Source organism: Nycticebus coucang, chromosome 24 (genome assembly GCF_027406575.1).
Source record: "Nycticebus coucang isolate mNycCou1 chromosome 24, mNycCou1.pri, whole genome shotgun sequence".
NCBI lineage: Eukaryota > Metazoa > Chordata > Mammalia > Primates > Lorisidae > Nycticebus > Nycticebus coucang.
The window spans coordinates 3,468,044-3,487,331 of NC_069803.1; the positions used below are offsets into that span (position 1 = coordinate 3,468,044).

General features: G+C 42.5%; 1 protein-coding gene across 6 annotated transcripts in view; it reads right to left on the bottom strand.

Annotated features, from left to right (window-relative positions):
• Positions 1-854: 854 nt before the first annotated feature.
• Positions 855-19,288, bottom strand: part of ASH2L (ASH2 like, histone lysine methyltransferase complex subunit) — a 43,449-nt gene continuing 25,015 nt past the window's right edge. For 3 of the 6 annotated variants that reach the window (XM_053578513.1, XM_053578515.1, XM_053578518.1), the window contains 4 exons: positions 4,751-4,843; positions 2,880-2,978; positions 1,520-1,579; positions 855-1,423 (listed from right to left, as the gene is read on the bottom strand). In XM_053578513.1, coding sequence (XP_053434488.1) covers positions 1,316-1,423; positions 1,520-1,579; positions 2,880-2,978; positions 4,751-4,843 — 360 coding nt within the window. In that variant the 3' untranslated portion in view covers positions 855-1,315. The other 3 variants (XM_053578516.1, XM_053578517.1, XR_008377362.1) reach the window with 2 other exon arrangements.

A 19,288-nucleotide genomic window follows, 5' to 3' on the forward strand; every position in this document is an offset into this window, starting at 1 on the left:
GCGTGTGTGGTGTCATCATAGCTCACTGCAACCTCAAACTCCTGGGCTCAGGTGATCCTTTTGGCTCAGCCTCTTGAGTAGCTGGGACCACAGACACATGCCACCAGACCCAGCTAGTTTTTTTTTAATTTTTCATAGAAAAGGAGTCTCACTATTGCCTAAGCTGGTGTCAAACTCCTAGGCTAGTAAGCCTCTTACCTTGGCCTCCCATAGTGCTAGGATTTCAGGTGTGAACCACCATGTCTGGCCCCACTTTTTAACATTCTGAAAACTGCCCTTTAATCATCAGCTATTATTACGAAGGAAGATAAGCAACGCAGGAAAACTACTTGCAAGTATCAGTATTTCTGTTCAAAGAGAAGAGTTGGAAGGAGACCACAAACATCACCTCTCTGAGGTGCCAGTTTTCACAGGGTAAACGGGGTGGCTGATTTGGCTGGTGAGAATGGGAGTATCAGGAGACTGGCTGAGACACAAGGCAGAAACCTGCCTCTTCCCTCCAGAGCTGGCTCCCTTCTCATACTACCCACATTTCTGACACTGTTGTAAGAGGAACCCACCCCGAAGGGAAGCAAAGTGCCACAGAAACCTCAGAACAAGTTTTATTTGGGAAGAGTTTCTTATTTTGTTAAAGCTGCAAGCAAGTTCGGGGCGGTGCCTGTGGCTCAAGGAGTAGGGCGCCGGTCCCATATGCCGGAGATGGCAGGTTCAAACCTAGCCCCGGCCAAAAAAAAAGCTGCAAGCAAGTTCTTTCATAATTACGGTTTCAGAGATCCAGTAGTTTCCAAGATCTCAGTGTCCAAAAGTGTATTTCAAAATTAATAACAAAGCCAAACTCACACTAAAAAGGAAAAAGCTTTTAGATTGGTTTGGAACGTACAACCACTGATTTTAGCTCTTCTCAGAAAGGGACCCACCACTTCTTTGGAAAACAGGTCAGATGGAGTCACTGCCCACAGAAAGAAATGTCTATAAGAAGCTACTCATCTTGACAAGAATATTTACTTCTTCAAAAGCACAGTAAGGTAACAAGTCCCAGCTGGCAGGGATGTGGCACAGCACCAATTTCACAGGGAGCTTACAGGTCCTGGGGTCAGAGTTGTTGGCTTATGGCACACAGAATAAAAGCAGTCGCTGCAAGTGGGGAGAGAATGCTGGCGGGCAGGGAGCCTCCCCAGAACGGTCCAGCCTTTTAACTTGCTGAGAAGAGAGGCTATGTTCTGTAGCATCTTTGGGAGAACATCTGAGACAGTTCAAAAATAATAACAAAACCCCAGTCCACAAAGTTCATGTCTGAAAAGAAGGCAGGACCTGGTCAGGGTTCCCACGGGGGACTGCGCCGGCCATCCACTTCTGTCTCCACGTGATACAAGACGTCGGCCAGGGTGTGCTCCACCACAGCGCCCCAGCCCATGTCGCTCATCTGCAGGAAAAATGAGAAGCAAACAGGTGACGAGAGCAGCTGTGGCAAGAAACAAAGATGCCAAGGACACACGTGGACGTTTTTAATGCTACTCACAGGGCGGTAGGTGAGGTCCTTTGGAGGGTACTTGAAGCAAGGTCCAAAATTAATAGAAACCTGGAATAAATTAAAGAAGACACAAAAAAAAGGAAGAAAAATTATAAAAGTTAATGTGGCAAGGACATTAAACTCTATACTTTAAATGTAACTCCAATTCTCGCAATATAACTAGAATAAATAAAACCTATATTAATATTATTAAAAGTGGTCAACATCCTAATCTACATCAAGAATTAGGCAAACAGGCTTGGCACCCGTAGCATAGTGGTTACAGCACCGGCCACATGCACCGAGGGTGGCAGGTTCGAACACAGCCCGCTCAACTAAACAACAAAGACAACTGCAACAAAAAAATAGCCGGACATTGTGATAGGCACCTGTAGTCCCAGCTACTTGGGAGGCTGAGGCAAGAGAATCACTTAAGCCCAAGAGTTTGGGGTTGCTATGAGCTGTGACGCCACCTCTACAGAGGGCAGTATAATGAGACTCTGTCTTAAAAATAAATAAATAAAAATAAAGAATTAGGTAAATAAAACTGACCTGTGTTGATTTCTGTTTACAACCTAAACATTTCCTTATTTTACCTTCTTCAATGGTAGCTACTGACATACAAATTACATGGACACTCTGATGTGTTAACTTTTTAATTTTCTTTTTTTTTGTAGAGACAGAGTCTCACTTTACCATCCTCGGTAGAGTGCCATGATATCACAGGACTCACACAGCAACCTCCAACTCCTGGGCTTACGCGATCCTCTTGCCTCAGCCTCCCGAGCAGCTGGGACTACAGGCGCCCACCACAATACCTGGCTATTTTTTTGTTGTAGTTTGGCCAGGGCTGGGTTTGAAACCGCCACCCTCGGTATATGGGGCCGGCGCCCTACTCACTAAGCCATAGGCGCCACTCCAACATTTTATTTTATTTTTTTGGAGTAGAGTGCTGTTGTGTCATAGCTCATAGCAACCTCTCAAACTTTTGGGCTCAAGACTTCCCTTTGCCTCAGCCTCTTAAGTAGCTGGGACTACAGCTGCTTACCACAATGCCCAGATAATTTTTCATTTTTTTCTTTTTTTTTTCCAGTTTTTTGGCTGGGGTCGGGCATGAACCCGCCCCCCCCGGGTATATGGGACCAGTGCCCTTTCCTTGAGCCATAGGTGCCGCCCTAATTTTTCTGTTTTAACAGAGATAGGATCCTGCTCTTGCTCAGGCTAGTTTGAAACGTCTCAGCTCAGGTGATCCACCCACCAACCACCTGAGTGCTAGGATTACAGGAGTGAGCTGCCTGCCCAGCCCATTAACAATCTACTCACCTACTTCCATGAAGTTCTGTTCATAGGATGAACTTAAGATACGTACCGTGCAGCTCTTGTACAGTGAGATGGCTGGAAAGTAAACCCCCTCAAATATATCTTTGTAAGCCACACCTTGATTGACACCATTTTTATAAAATATTATCTGAAACAAAAACCGTAACTTTACTTCAAAATTTACAAAAAGAACAAAAGAACAGAAAATACTCCCTCAGAAAACACATTACAGGTGATGCTACCAGACTGGTATCCCAAGAAGAGTATAAACCATATGTAATAACATTTTAAAATTATTTAATACTTTAGATTTTCTTTTTTTGAGTCAGAGTCTCAAGCTGTTGCCCTCTGTAGAATGCCATGGTGCCGCAGCTCACAGCAACCTCAAACTTAGCTCACAGCAACCTCAAACTGAGCTTAAGTGATTCTCTTGCCTCAGCCTCCCAAGTAGCTGGAATCACAGGTGCCCACCACAATAGCCGGCTACTTTCTGGTTGTAGTTGTCATTCTTGTTTGGTGGGCCCAGGCTGAATTGGAACCTGCCAGTTCTGGTGTATGTGGCTGGCACCTCAGCTGCTTGAGCTGTAGGCGCCAAGCCAATACTTGAGATTTTCAAAACATGTTTAAATGCGCTATTCCAATTGGACCCTGGATTTCTTATTTGCTTTCTGAGTTTCTATGCTACATATACCAAGCAGTTCTACATTCTATTATTCACTACATTGTAATTATGAAAAGTAATCCAGGGTGGCGCCTGTAGCTCAGTCGGTAGGGCGCCGGCCCCATATACCGAGGGTGGCGGGTTCAAACCCGGCCCCGGCCAAACTGCAACCAAAAAAATAGCCGGGCGTTGTGGCGGGCCCCTGTAGTCCCAGCTACTTGGGAGGCTGAGGCAAGAGAATCACTTAAGCCCAGGAGTTGGAGGTTGCTGTGAGCTGTCTGATGCCACGGCACTCTACCGAGGGCCATAAAGTGAGACTCTGTCTCTACAAAAAAAAAAAAAAAAGAAAAGTAATCCAGTCAGCCACAGATTCCTTGGACCTCTACCTGTCTGAACTTATTTACATATTGATCGCTTGCCCTTACACTAATTCTGCTTTTTTACTTTGACGTTCTATTAGAATTTCTGTCATGGTCTCTGAATCTTCATTTTCTTTGTCCTTTCTCTCCCATAATTATCCCGAATGTTTTCCTTATCACTATATATTTGGTCTCTAGGAAAGACTCCTTTTTCTTCCTAAGAATGATCTTCTCCCTGGCTCTATTTTCTGGATCTATCATCCTTTGATCTACTAACCGTTTCCCTTTACAGTCCTCCCAGCCTGTTCGCCCCCTACCAAAAAACCCCACCCAACTCCATTTCTCCTACATTCCCTCCTATTACTGTCCTAGGGGGCTTTACAGCATTTCTATGAAAAAATGTTGCTAGCTCAGAATTTTCTCCCTGCTTTTATTTGTGACCCCTGTGGCTGGCCCAGATGTGCCAGCCCTTTCTTTGTGCTTTGACCTTGGGCAGACATGTTCCAAACAACTCTCGGAAAGAGAGCAGGGAAAGTTCTGGAGAACTCCGAGGGTCTCCCCTCCTACTCCAGTGTTCCTCCCTCTGTACTGCACACCTCCTCTGACATGGAAAAAAGACGAGTGACTCGCTACCTCTCTCTCGTGGATTTCCTCATCAGGCCACTGTTCTTACACCCTTTCTCCAGAGGTCCTGAAGGGGCAGGTCCCTCCACGAGCAGTGGCAGGGAACCAGAGAAAGAACACAGAACAGGGGACAGGACAGTGAGCCTGCCTCTTGGGTGTGTTACCACAAAATCCTTTCAATTCTCTCTGGGCTGCATTTTTCTCACCTTTATAATTAACATGCGGGTCCTGATCTTCAAGCCTTATAATTCTGATGTTTTTATGACCACAACTCACCTCACTATGGGGAGTCTGCTTTAGGCTCTTCTCTGCTTTATCCACAAAGTCTTTTTCTTCAAAATACAAATAACTCTTGAACTTTATTAAAGCCTTGAAAATCAAGGGGAAAAGAAAAAAAGACACAGTGAAACATCAGCTGCATTGTAACGAGGGAAAAAAACCAGCCAGACTCACACAAATAGCACAGGTCCCTTGTGCTCCACAACAGAAATTAAAAATCTTTGTAATTTAGTTCCCCTAAAATAAAATCTAGGGGAACTAAATTACACTGTTCTTTCTCTGTGTTCTGTTCTGTGCCCTGGGGTTGAGTGCTGTGAAGTCACAGCTCACAACAACTTCAAACTCTTGGGCTCAAGCAATCCTCTAGCCTCAGCCTCCTAAGGTGCCCACCACAATGCCCAGCTATTTTTTTTTTTTGCAGTTTTTGGCCGGGGTTGGGTTTGAACCCACCACCTCCGGCATATGGGGCCAGCGCCTTACTCCTCTGAGCCACAGGCGCCACCCCAATGCCCAGCTATTTTTAGAGACAGATCTCACTCTTTCTCAGGCTGGTCTCAAATTCCTGAGTTCAGGCAATCCACCCACCTCAGCCTCCCAACATAAATAGACTCTTTGTGCTGCTTCCCAAGAGTCTATTTAAATATTTGCTCCCACTTAAATATATGACATTAATTTTTAAAACTTTTAATTTCTTAGACATAGGGTGGCACCTGTGGCTCAGCTGGTAGGGGTGCTGGCCCCATATACTGAGGGTGGCAGGTTCAAGCCCGGCCCCGGCCAAATTGTAACAAAAAATAGCGCCTGTAGTCCCAGCTACTCGGGAGGCTGAGGCAAGAGAATCGCCTGAGCCCAGGAGTTGAAGGTTGCTATGAACACTGTGACACCACAGCACTCTACGGAGCGTGATAAAGTGAGACTCTGTCTCCAAAAAAAAAAATAAAAAAAAATTTTTTTTTCTTAGACATATATACACACACACACACACACACATACATAGCATGAAAAAAAAATTCACAAGATATAGACATAAAAGGAAGAGTCTCCCTCTACCCGCCCCTCTTCTCCAGTTTCCCTTGTGAAAAGCAAGCCCTATTCCAGAGTCCTGGTACCCTTCCAGAAAAGCAGGCATATAAAATCTTCAAAATTAAAGAACATATAAATAAAAAATATACATTAACTATACAAAACAAGCAAAAAAAAGACATACAAATGGTGACACATTATAAATTTTGTTTTACATCTTAAGGTTTTCACTCAAAAATTTCTATTAGAGGTCATTTTATACTAACACATCTGGAGTTTTCAGACAGATCCACAGTGTTCTGTTGTATGTACAGGTTATTAGCAAATTGTTTATTTAAATTAAAAACACATTTTTATAATATAATTGATAAAGTAAATAATTAAGAAAATTCCTGTAGCATCCTTTGAGGCAAATGCAGACCACCATGGTCTGTAAAACTAGGCATTCATGTGGTGTGCATTTAGGAGTTCTAGATGGAAAGAGATGAGAGTCCATTGTGTGACACATCAATCAAAATGAGATCTTAGCCAGTCTGCTTATCATCAGAATTTAAAGGATTACTACTAGCCAACTTAAAGGTTACTCTAAAACTATCACAATGGGCTGGGAGTGGTGGCTCATGCCTGTAATCCTAGCACTCTGGGAGGCCAAGGTGGGTGGATAGCTTGAGCCCACAAGTTTAAGACCAGCCTGAGCAAAAGCGAGACCCTGCCTCTACTAAAACTGAAAAAACTAAATGTTACCAGTTTTGGAGGCGCCCATAGCTCAATGGATAGTGTGCCAGCCACATACACCAAGGCCAATGGGTTCAAGCCCAGCCCAAGTGAGCTAAACAACGACAAATGCAATAACAAAAAACTAGCTGGGTGTTGCAGCAAGTGCTTGGGAGGCTGAGGCAAGAGAATCACTTAAGCCCAAGAGTTTGAGGTTGCTGTGAGCTGTGACACCATGGCACTCTACCCAGAGCGATAGCTTGTGACTCTGTCTCGAAAACAACCAAACAAAAAAAACTGATGCAAGAGGATCACTTGAGCCCAAGAGTTGGAGGTTGCTGTAAGCCACAGTTTGAGACTCTGTCTCAAAATAAATAAATAAAAACTACCATAATCAAGACACTGATACTGGCATAAAAGACAATAATTAGATTACTAGAATAACACAACTCAGAAGTATATCTCTACTTACATAGTTGTTTGATTATCACTAAAAGTATTCAGTAAATTCCAGTGGAAAAAGTAGAGAATTTAACAAATGGTGCTAGAATAATTGGATAACCATACTGAAAAACAATTAACCTTGATCTCCATACCATAAACAAAAATTTAAGGTGGAATAGAGACCTAAACACAAAAATAAAATCATGAGTATCATGACTGAAGCATAGCCAAAGGGTTTTAATTTGCAGAAAAACGCTAGAAGAAAAATGTAAACAAATGAGATTTCCCAAGAATTAATACTTTGGTTCCTTAATGAACAATAAGGCTCATTAGGAAGTGAATGGAGTGAATGTTGTGCTGGTCATGGCCTACTGGAAACTGTTGTTTGAAAATCAACTGCTGGGGGTGGAGGCAAGATGGCTGACTGAAGCCAGCTTTCCACAGAGGCTCCTGTCCAGAAGGAGGCTTAAAGGACAGAAGTTTAGCAAGTAGGCCTATGGTTTGGAGCTGAGCAAACAGAAAAGGTTGAAGAATGCACATGAACCTTGCTGAAGCAAGCTGTGACCCCAAGGAAACAAACGATAGGTCTGGAAGCCTGTCCCGCATGGAGTCCAGATTCTTGGGCATTTCTTGAGAGGTGTGGACAGAGTGTTGGCAGTTGCTGGTCTGTGCTGATTCTGCGGCATGGGAATTAAGAAAAAGATGATGAACTGAAACTGAAGGAACCCTACGGGAGAAGGGGAGGTGGTGCCCTGCAGCACAGAGCAGCAGTGGTGGTGGTGGGAACAATAAGGCTCACACCTCTTGGGATATTTTGAAAAGACACTCCCTGATTCTCTGGGCAACCAGAGGAAGTCGGGCATCTTCTCCGGTGGCAGCTGCTGGCGGAACAGATCTGGGACAGAAACACAGGCCCCCCTGAGACTTCAACCCAAAGTAACTGATTCACTAGGGTAGGACAGAGACCAGTTGAAAACAAGACAGAGCCACTTAGCCCCACCACACCAAGTAAGTCCCCAGTGTCTCAGGCCGTAGCACTGTATGGGTCCTTTGCAAAGCTCTAGGGGAAAAGGTACAGACACCATTCCCAGCTCTGGGGCAAAGGGCTGTTTAATCAGGAGCCTCCCCCCCACAACCCAACTTCACCTATCTGCTCATCTAAGGAAATGGTGTAAAATAATCATGAGGTGGAATCAGCAGAAAAACTCTGGTAACATGAATAACCAGAGTAGATCAACTCCCCCAAGGAACGATAGGGTGGACACAACTGAAGATCCCATTCATAAACAAATGGCTGAAATGTCAGAAATTGAACTCAGAATTTGGATTGCAAATAAGATTAATAGAATGGAGGGAAAGTTGGAATTAGAAATTCAAGAGCATTTCAAAAGTTGTCTCAAGAATTCAATGAATTCAAAGACAAAATCACCAAAGATTTTGACACATTGAGACAAGAATTTGCAGCCCTCAAAGATCTGAGAAATACAGTAGAATTCCTCAGTAACAGAATGGAGCAAGCAGAAGAAAGGATTACTGACATTGAAGACAAAGCTTTTGAACGGTCCCAAACTCTCAAAGAGGATGAGAAATGGGAGAGCAAAAATGGATCATTCTCTGAGAGAGCTCTGGCATAATTCTAAGAAAACTAATATTCGCCATATAGGAATCTGTGAAGGCGATGAAACTGCTTCACAAGGCAGAGGCTCTAAGGAGAACTTTCCAGACAGGCCAAGAGATTCTGAAACTGAGATAGCAGACAGTTTCAGAACCCTAGCACGACTCAACCCGAATAAGATGTCTCCTAGGCACATTATAGTTAACTTCACCAAAGTTAAAATGAAGGAGAAAATTCTGCAAGCAACCTGACAGAAGAAAACCATAACCTACAAGGGAAGAATATTAGAATGACTGCAGATCTCTCTGCTGAAACCTTTCAGCTAGAAGAGGGTGGTCATCGACTTTTAATCTCCTAAAACAAAGTAACTTTCAACCCAGGATCCTGTATCCAGCTAAACTGAGTTTAATTTATGATGGAGAAATACTTTAATGACATTCACATGTTGAAGAAATTTGCCATAACTAAACCAGCTCTCCAGGATATTCTCAGACCTATCCTTCATTATGACCAGTGCAATCCTCCACCACAAAAGTAAACTTCCAACTTCCACAGTGGCAAAAGAATTAAAAATGTCCAGTGGACTTTAGAAAAACGTGATATCCCAAATTCTACCAGGCTTATCAATATTTACAATTAATGTGAATGGCTTAAATTGTCCTCTAAAGAGGCACAGGTTGGCTGACTGGATACAAAAACTCAGGCCAAACAGCTGCTGCATACAAGAATCTCATCTTACCTTAAAAGATAAATATAGACTCAGTGTGAAGGGATGGTCATCTATATTTCAGGCAAATGGAAAGCAGAAAAAAGCAGCTGTTGCAATTTTATTTGCAGATACAATAGGTTTTAAAACCAACAAAAGTAAGGAAAGATAAGGATGGTCACTTCATATTTGTTAAGGGTAACACTCAACATGATGAGATTTCAATTATTAACATTGATGCACCAAAAAAGAATGCGCCTCAATTTATAAGAGAGACTCTAACAGACATGAGCAACTTGATTTCCTCCAGCACCATAATAGTTGGAGAATTTAACACTCCTTTGGTAGTGTTGGATAGATCCTCCAAAAAGAAGCTAAGCAAATAAATTTTAGACTTAAACTGAACCATTCAACATTTGGATTTAACAGACATCTACAAAACATTTCATCCTAACAAAACTGAATACACATTATTCTCATCAGCCCATGGAACATATTTCAAAATTGATCACATCTTAGGTCACAAGTCCAACCTCAGCAAATTTAAAAGAATAGAAATTATTCCTTGCATCTTCTCGGACCATCATGGAATTAAAGTTGAACTCCATAACAACAGGAATCTGCATACTTATACAAAAATATGGATACTAAATAAGCTTATGCTGAATAACAGCTGGGTGAGAGACGAGATTAAGAAGGAAATTACCAAATTTTTGTAACAAAACGAGAATGAAGACACAAATTATCGGAAACTCCAGAATACTGCAAAGGCACTCTTATGAGGAAAATTTATAGCACTGCAAGGCTTCCTCAAGAAAACGGAAAGAGAGGAAGTTAACAATTTAATGGGACATCTCAAGCAACTGGAAAAGGAACAACATTCCAATCCCAAACCCAGCAGAAGAAAAGAAATAACCAAAATTGAGCAGAATTAAATGAAATTGAAAACAAAAGGATTGTACAACAGATCAATAAATCAAAAAGTTGGTTTTTTGAAAAGGTCAATAAAATAGATAAACCTTTGGCTCACCTAACCAGGAAAAAAAGAGTAAAATCTCTAATTTCATCAATCAGAAATGGTAAAGATGAAATAACAACAGACTCCTCAGAAATTCAAACAATCCTTAATGAATATTGTAAGAAACTCTATTCTCAGAAATACGAAAATCTGAAGGAAATAGACCAATACCTGGAAGTATGCCACCTTCCTACACTCAGCCAGAATCAAGTGGAAATGTTGAACAGGCCTATACAAGTTCTGAAATAGCATCAACTCTACAAAATTTTCCTAAAAAGAAAAGCCCAGGACCAGATGGCTTCACATCAGAATCCTACCAAACCTTTAAAGAGGAACTAGTACCTATATTACGCAACCTTTTCCAAAATATAGAAAAAGAAGGAACACTACCCAACACATTCTATGAAGCAAACATCACCTTGATCTCCAAACCAGTAAAAGACCCAAGAAAAAAAGAAAATTACAGATCAATATCACACATGAATATTGATGCAAAAATATTCAACAAGATCCTAGCAAACAGAATCCAGAAACACATCATACAAACTATACATCATGACCAAGTGAGTTTTATCCCAGGGTCTCAAGGCTGGTTCAATATATGTAAATCTATAAATATAATTCAGCACATAAAAAAATTAAAAAACAAAGACCCTGTGATTCTCTCAATTGATGCAGAAAAAGCTTTTGATAATATCCAGCATCCTTTTATGATCATAACACTTAAGAAAATGGGTATAGAAGGGACATTTCTTAAAGTGATAGAGGCCATCTACAGCAAACCCACAGCCAAAATTGTATTGAATGGGGTTAAACTGAAATAATTTCCACTCAGATCAGGAACCAAGCAAGGTTGCCCATTGTCTCCACTGCTTTTTAACATTGTAATGGAAGTCTTAGCTATCACAATTAGTCAAGAAAAGGCGATCAAGGGTATCCATATAGGGTTAGAAGAGATCAAACTTTCACTTTTTGCAGAGGATATGATTGTATATCTCAAAAACACCAGGGATTCTTCTACAAAACTCTTACAAGTGATCAAGGAATACAGCAGTGTCTCAGGTTACAAAATCAACACTCATAAATTCTGCAGTCTTTATATATATCAACAATAGTCAAGCTGAAAAAAGTCAAGGACGCTATTCCATTCACAGTAGTGCCAAAGAAGATGAAATATTTGGGAGTTTATCTAACAAAGGATGTGAAAGATCTCTATAAAGAGAACTATGAAACTCTAAGAAAAGAAATAGCTGAAGATGTTAAAAAATGGAAAAACATACCATGCTCATGGCTGGGAAGAATCAACATTGTTAAAATGTCCATACTACCCAAAGCAATATACAATTTTAATGCAATCCCTATTAAAGCTCTGCTGTTGCACTTTAAAGATGTTGAAAAAATAATACTTCATTTTATATGGAATCAGAGAAAACATCAAATAGCCAAGACTTACTCAGAAATAAAAACAAAGCAGGAGGAATCACCAGACCTCAGACTATACTACAAATTGATAGTGATGAAAACAGCATGGTACTGGCACAAAAACAGAGAGGTAAATATATAGAACAGAATAAAGAACCAAGAGATGAATCCAGCTACTTCCTTACCGTTATTTGATCTTTGACAAGCCAATTAAAAACATTCAATGGGGAAAAGATTCCCTATTTAACAAATGGTGCTGGGTGAATTGGCTGGCCACCTGTAGAAGACTGAAACTGGACCCACATCTTTCACCATTAACAAAGATAAACTCTCACTGGATTAAAGATTTATTTATGTATTTATTTATTTATTTATTTATTTATTTTTTGAGACAGAGCCTCAAGCTGTTGCCCTGGGTAGAGTGCCCTAGTATCATAGCTCACAGCAACCTCCAACTCTAGGGCTCAAGCGATTCTCTTGTTTCCGCCTCCCAAGTAGTTGGGATTACAGGCACCCGCCACAACGCCAGGCTATTTTCTGGTTGCAGCCGTCACTGTTGTTTGGTGTCCTGGGCTGGATTCAAACCTGCCAGCTCAGGTGTATGTGGCTGGAGCCTTAGCTGCTTGAGCCACAGGTGCCGAGCCAGGGATTAAAGATTTAAACTTAAGACATGAACTATAAAAATACTAGAAGGAAGTGCAAGGAAAACACTTGAAGAAATTGGCCTGGGCAAATATTTTATGAAGAGGACCCCCAGGGCAATTGAAGCAACAACAAAAATACATTACTGGGACCTGATCAAACTAAAAAGCTTCTGCATAGCCAAAAACACAGCAAGTAAAGCAAGCAGACAGCCCTCAGAATGGGAGAAGATCTTTGCAGGTATGTCTCTGACAAAGGTTTAATAACCAGAATCAACAGAGAACTCAAACATATTAGCAAGAAAAGAACAAATGATCCCATCTGAGGACGGGCAAGGGACTTGAAGAGAAACTTCTCTAAAGAAGACAGGTGCATGGCCTACAGACATATGAAAAAATGCTCATCATCCTTAATCATCAGAGAAATGCAAATCAAAACTACTTTGAAATATCATCTAACTTCAGTAAGATTAGCCCACATCACAAAATCCCAAAACCAGAGATGTTGGCGTGGATGTGGAGAAAAGGATATACTTCTACACTGCTGGTGGGAATGCAAACTAATATGTTCCTTTTGGAAAGATGTTTGGAGAACACTTAGGGATCTAAAAATAGACCTGCCATTCGATCCTAGAATTCCTATACTAGGTATATATCCAGAAGACAAAAAATCACCTTATAACAAAGATATTTGCACCAGAATGTTTATTGTAGCCCAGTTCATAATGGCTAAGTCATGGAAGAAGCCCAAGTGCCCATTGACCCATGAATGGATCAATAAATTGTGGTATATGTACACCATGGAATATTATGCAGCCTTAAAGAAAGATGGAGATTTTACCTCTTTCATGTTTACATGGATGGAGCTGGAACATATTCTTCTTAGCAAAGTATCTCAAGAATGGAAGAAAAAGTATCCAATGTACTCAGCCCTACTTTGAAGCCATATGAAAGCTATAACCTAATTATAGCCCAAGAATATGGGGAAAGCGGACAGGGAGGGTAGCGGAGGGGAGGGTAAGGGGGAGGATGGATGGAGGGAGGGTAATTGGTGGGACCACACCTATGGTGCATCTTACAAGGGTACATGTGAAATTTACTAAATGTAGAATATAAATGTCTTAACACAATAACTAAGAAAATACCATGAAGGCTATGTTAACCAGTTTGATGAAAATATTTCAAATTGTATATAAAACCAGCACATTGTACCCCATGGTTGTATTAAAGTACACAGCTATGATTTAATAAAAAAAAAGAAACAAAGAAAATCATGTGCTGGGCAGCGCCTGTGGCTCAGTGAGTAGGGCGCCTACTCCATATACCAAGGGTGGTGGGTTCGAACCAGGCCCCAGCCAAACAGCAACAACAAAAAAATAGCCAGGCATTGTGGCGGGCACCTGTAGTCCCAGGTACTCGGGAGGCTGAGTCAAGAGAATTACCCAAGAGCTGGAGGTTGCTGTGGGCAACGGCACCCTACCAAGAGCGACAAACTGAGACTCTGTCTCTAAAAAAAAAAAAAGAAAGAAAATCATGTGCTTTGTGTTGAAATCTTGAAGGGGTCTCATGTCTCTGTGGGATACTATGTCCCCAAGGACTTGAAAAACATTGATATTTTTTTTTTGGCTGGGGCTGGGTTTGAACCCGCCACCTCCAGCATATGGGACCGGCGCCCTACTCCTTGAGCCACAGGCGCCACCAGAAAAACATTGATATTTGACTATCCAGGGTTTAGGGTATCAAAGATGAGCCCCAACTTCTTGCAGATGATGATGTCAGAATGCTACAGCTGGAAACCCAGGGAAATCAAAATTGCTACAATTATCTATACAGGATGAAAGCTCTGGACACCAGTCATGCCATTTTCTGCTGAAGGCAGCATCCCTATACCTTAAATGGATAAGAATTTCCATTTCCATCCATTCTGGTTAGGAGCAGTAACTCACACCTGTAATCCTAGCATTTTGAGAGGCCGTGGCAGGTGGATCGCTTGAGCTCAGGAGTTTGAGATGAGCTGGAGAAAGAGACCCCATCCCTACTAAAAACAGAAGAGTTAGGTAGGTGTTGTGGCAGGTGCCTATAGTCCCAGCGACTTGGGAGGTTGAGGCAAGAGAATCTCTTGAGCCCAAGAGTTTGAGGTTGTTGTGAGCTACAATGCCTGGCACTCTACCGAGGGTGGCAGAGTGAGACTTTTTCTCACACACAAAAAAGAAAGAATTCCCACTTCTACCTCCCAGATCTGCAAAACACTAGTATTCCTTTCAAGGGTGTGCTCAAGGCCCTCCTAATACCCTGCTGGATGGCTGTGAGACAGCCTACCATGGGACAGGCAGGGGTCTTTGGTTAGAATGAGCACCTGCCCTGTTTAGGAGGCTGGGAAGAAGCTGGCCACTGTGGTCAAAGCACGATTATGGAGTTCTCAGTGACACCTGTCAGCAGCCAAAGACCTAAATCCATCCCCCGAAGCCTCCCCAGTAACTATCCAGGTGACATGCCTTCCCTTCCAGCAAGAAGAGTAAGTGTGCTGAGCCCTTCCTCAATTTGCAGAGCTGTAAGGACAACTCCCACACAGTGGAGAGTACTCAGAGAAGGAGCTGAAGGACTCTCCCTAAGATGGAGCCAGATGATTGCAACACGTAGGACAGGCTGCTTGTGGGCAGCCCTAGGACTTCTGGCCCAGCAGGCCAGATAGTACCAGCCAAAGCTCCTGCTGGCCAGGTCATTCTCCAATCTTTTCTTATGGGCATTTTAATTTTTTAGGAGACAGAGTCTCACTCTGTTACCCAACTCTTGGGCTTGAGCAATCATTTTGCCTCAGCCGAGTAGCTGTAACCACAGGGTACACTATGTTTTTTTTTTTTTTTTTTACATACACGTGTGTTTATTTGGTTTCCATTTTTTGCTTTCACAAAATTAAAAAGGCTTAAAATTTAATAACAATAACAATGTGGGCGGCGCCTGTGGCTCAGTGAGTAGGGCGCCAACCCCATATGCCGAGGGTGGCGGGTTCAAACCCAGCCCCGGCCAAACTGCAACCAAAAAATAGCCGGGCGTTGTGGCGGGCGCCTGTAGTCCCAGCTGCTTGGGAGGCTGAGGCAAGAGAATCGCGTAAGCCCAAGAGTTAAGAGGTTGCTGTGAGCCGTGTGACGCCACGGCACTCTACCAGAGGGCGGTACAGTAAGACTCTGTCTCTACAAAAAAAAAAACAATAACAATGTTTAAAATAAGGACTAGAAACAAAAACCTCGTAAAGAATGAAGATAAATACATTCAGAAAAATCAGACGACTGCCGCAACAAAATATTGAGCAGTAATAACAATAATGATGCAAAAAAAGTAACATTCACATTGTCATTTTTTTTTCCTTTTTGTAGAGACAGAGTCTCACTGTACCACCCTCGGGTAAAGTGCCATGACATCAGACGGCTCACAACAACCTCTAACTCTTGGGCTTATGCGATTCTCTTGCCTCAGCCTCCCAAGCAGCTGGGACTATAGGCGCCCACCACAACACCCGGCTATTTTTTTTTTTTTTTGTAGAGACAGAGTCTCACGTTATGGCCCTCAGTAGAGTGCCATGGCCTCACACAGCTCATAGCAACCTCCAACTCCTGGGCTTAAGCGATTCTCTTGCCTCAGCCTCCCGAGCAGCTGGGACTACAGGCGCCCGCCACAACACCCGGCTATTTTTTGGTTGCAGTTTGGCCGGGGCTGGGTTTGAACCCGCCACCCTTGGTATATGGGGCCGGCGCCTTACGACGGAGCCACAGGCGCTGCCCCAACACCCAGCTATTTTTTTGTTGCAGTTTGGCAGGGGCTGGGTTTGAACCTGCCACCCTCGGCATATGGGGCCGGTGCCCTACTCACTGAGCCATAGGCGCAGCCCTTTTTTCCTATTTTTTTAGTAGAGATGGGGTCTCGCTCTTGCTCAGGCTGGTCTCCAACTCCCGAGTTCAAGCGATCACCCACATCAGCTTCTTAGAACGCTAGTAATACAGGATTCCCCCATTCAGGGGACTCCAGGTTACCTAGGCCTAGGCAACTTCATGAAGGGAACACGCTGACCTTTTGCCCCTAAATAGAGGGACTGTATTCATTCATTTGTCAATAACACGCATTAACACTGAAAAAGTGTTTCCATCTACCAAGTCCTGGACAAATGCTATTCTCAAGACCTAGACAAAGGACCCACCTAGAGACTCCCCACTTGGGTCTTTCCCTCTGCCAGAAGCTCTGGTGCTTTTTAGTCCTTCTGTCCAAAAGCTCTGGTACTTTTTTACCCCTTCTGTCTAATAAAATCCCATCTTACCACTGATCTGTGGTCTGCGGGTTCATTCTTCGAATCCCTGAGACCAAAGACCTACCGAAGAAAGAAATTCCAGTAATGCTAGGATTACAAACGTTGAGTCAAGGCACCTAGCTTCTTATGGGCATTTTTTGGGGGGCAGGGAACAGAGTCTCACTATGTCGCCCTTGGTAGACTGGGTGTCCTCACAGCTCACAGTAACCTCAAACTCTTGGGCTTAAGCTATTCTATTGCCTCAGTCTCCCAAGTAGCTGGGACTATAGGTGCCTGTCACAAGGCTCGGCTATTTTGTTGTTGTTGTTGTAATTGTCATTGTTGTTTGGCAGGCCCAGGCTGGGTTCGAACCCACCAGCTCTGGTATATGTGGCTGGCGCCCTAGATGCTGAGCTACAGGCACCGAGCCTCTTATGGGCATTTTTAAACACAGCCAAGTCCTTATTTTCCGTTTTTTTCTGGATTTTAATTAAGATACTAATGTGAGTGTGTGTGTGTGTATTGTTTTTTTTTTTTTTTAAATCAAATTCTCTCTCTCTTTTTTTTTACAGTTTTTGGCCAGGGCTGGGTTTGAACCCGCCACTTCCAGCATTGGGGCCAGCACCCTACTCCTTTGAGCCACAGGCGCTGCCCATGTATTGTTTTTTGAGACAAGAGTCTCACTTTGTTGCCCTCAGTAGAGTGCTGTGGCGTCACATCTCACAGCAACCTCTAATTCTTGGACTCAAGCGATTCTCTTGCCTCAGCTTCCCTAGCAGCTGGGACTACAGGCGCCTGCCACAATGTCTAGCTATTTTTATTTTATTTTTTTTTAATTTATTTATTTTTATTGTTAAATCATAGCTGTGTACATTAGTGCTATCAAGGGGTACAATGTGTGGGTTTCATATACAATCTGAAATATTCTCATCAAACTGTTCAACGTAGCCTTCATGGCATTTTCTTAGCATCTAGCTATTTTTAGAGGCATGGTCTCTCTCTGGCTCAGGCTGGTCTGGAACCTATGAGCTCAGGCAATCCATCCACCTTGGCCTCCCAGAGTGTGAGAATTACAGCCATGAGCCACCGTGCCCAGCTAAGATGCTAATCTTAATGTTTCTGTCAAAGGTTCCTTAAAAATCTTGGTTTTGGCCATAGCTCATTATCTACATTACAGGCCATTTAATCCCACACGTAAAAGTTGGAGTGAGTTAGATATGTACATAGGAGTATCTTTTTACTTACTCCTATGTACATATCTAAATGGGAACTTTTGGGGTTTAGGACATCTCAGAGAGTTGATAGGTGGGAAAGGCAGACAGGAACCGGTGGGGATGTTGGGTGGGGAAGCAAATAGTGTGTGGAACAACTTTCCCTAGGGCTCCACTTAAACTAGGGTGTGTTGAAACATTAACACAACTTTTCTGACAAGCAACTATCCACCTGTCCATTTTCATTCCATACTCTGACATGAATAAACTGAATAAAACAGAATGTTCTGACACCTGGCATGGTCTACCTTAGGCTGTGACACATTAGGAATGAATGATGTCCCCTAACAAGCCAATACACTGATCTGACATTACAAATTAGTTATTTAGGCTTGGTGCCTGTAGCTCAAGCAGTAAGGCACCAGGCACATACACAGAGCTGGCAGGTTCAAATCCAGCCCAGGCCTGCAAAAAAACAATGACAACTACAACCAAAAAATAGCTGGGCATTGTGGCAGGTGCTTGTAGTCCCAGCTACTTGGGAGGCTGAGGCAAGAGGATCACTTAAGCCCAGGAGTTTGAGGTTGCTGTGAGCTGTGACGTCATGGCACTCTACCCAGGGCTACAGCTTGAGACTCTGTCTCAGAAAGAAAAAGAAAGAAAGAAAGAAAATAGCCGGGCATTATGGTGGGTGCCTGTAGTCCCAGCTATTTGGGAGGCTCAGGCAGGAGAATCACTTAAGCCCAAGAGTTAGAGGAGGTTGCTGTGAGCTGTGACACCATGACATTCTACCCAGGGCGACATAGTAAGATCCTGTCTCAAAAAAAAAAAAAAAAGGAAAAAGAAAAGACAGACAAAATATTTGAAGAGAAATTTCCCAAAAGATGGATAAATGGCCCATAACCCATGAAAAAATGCTCAACATCATTAGTCAAAGAAATGCTCATTTAACCCACAATGAGAAATTACATATGTATCCATCAAAAAGGGTAAAATTATGTTGACAGAACATAATAAATGATAGCAACTAAAACTCTTACACATTGTTGCTGGAATGCAGTTTGATAATTTCTTATAAAACTAAATGTTTATGACCCAATAATTCCATGTCTAATACTGACTCCAAGTAAATAAAAACATGTCGACAAAGGACTTACATAGGTCTTTTCATGACAGCGTCCTATACATAATAGCCCCATATCTGAAACAGCCCATGTGGCCAGTAACAGGAAAATGGATAAGCACACTCTGGTACATTCATACAAGGGGATACCACTCTGTGGCAAAAAGATGCCATAGACATATGCAGCAACACTGACAAATCTCAAAAACATTTTGCCTAACAAAAAAAGCCAGAGACAAAAGACTACATACTTCGTGATTCCATTTATATAAATTCAAAGTAGGTAAAAGCAGGCCAGGTGCGGTGGCTCATGCCCGTAAGTAATCTCAGCACTGAGGA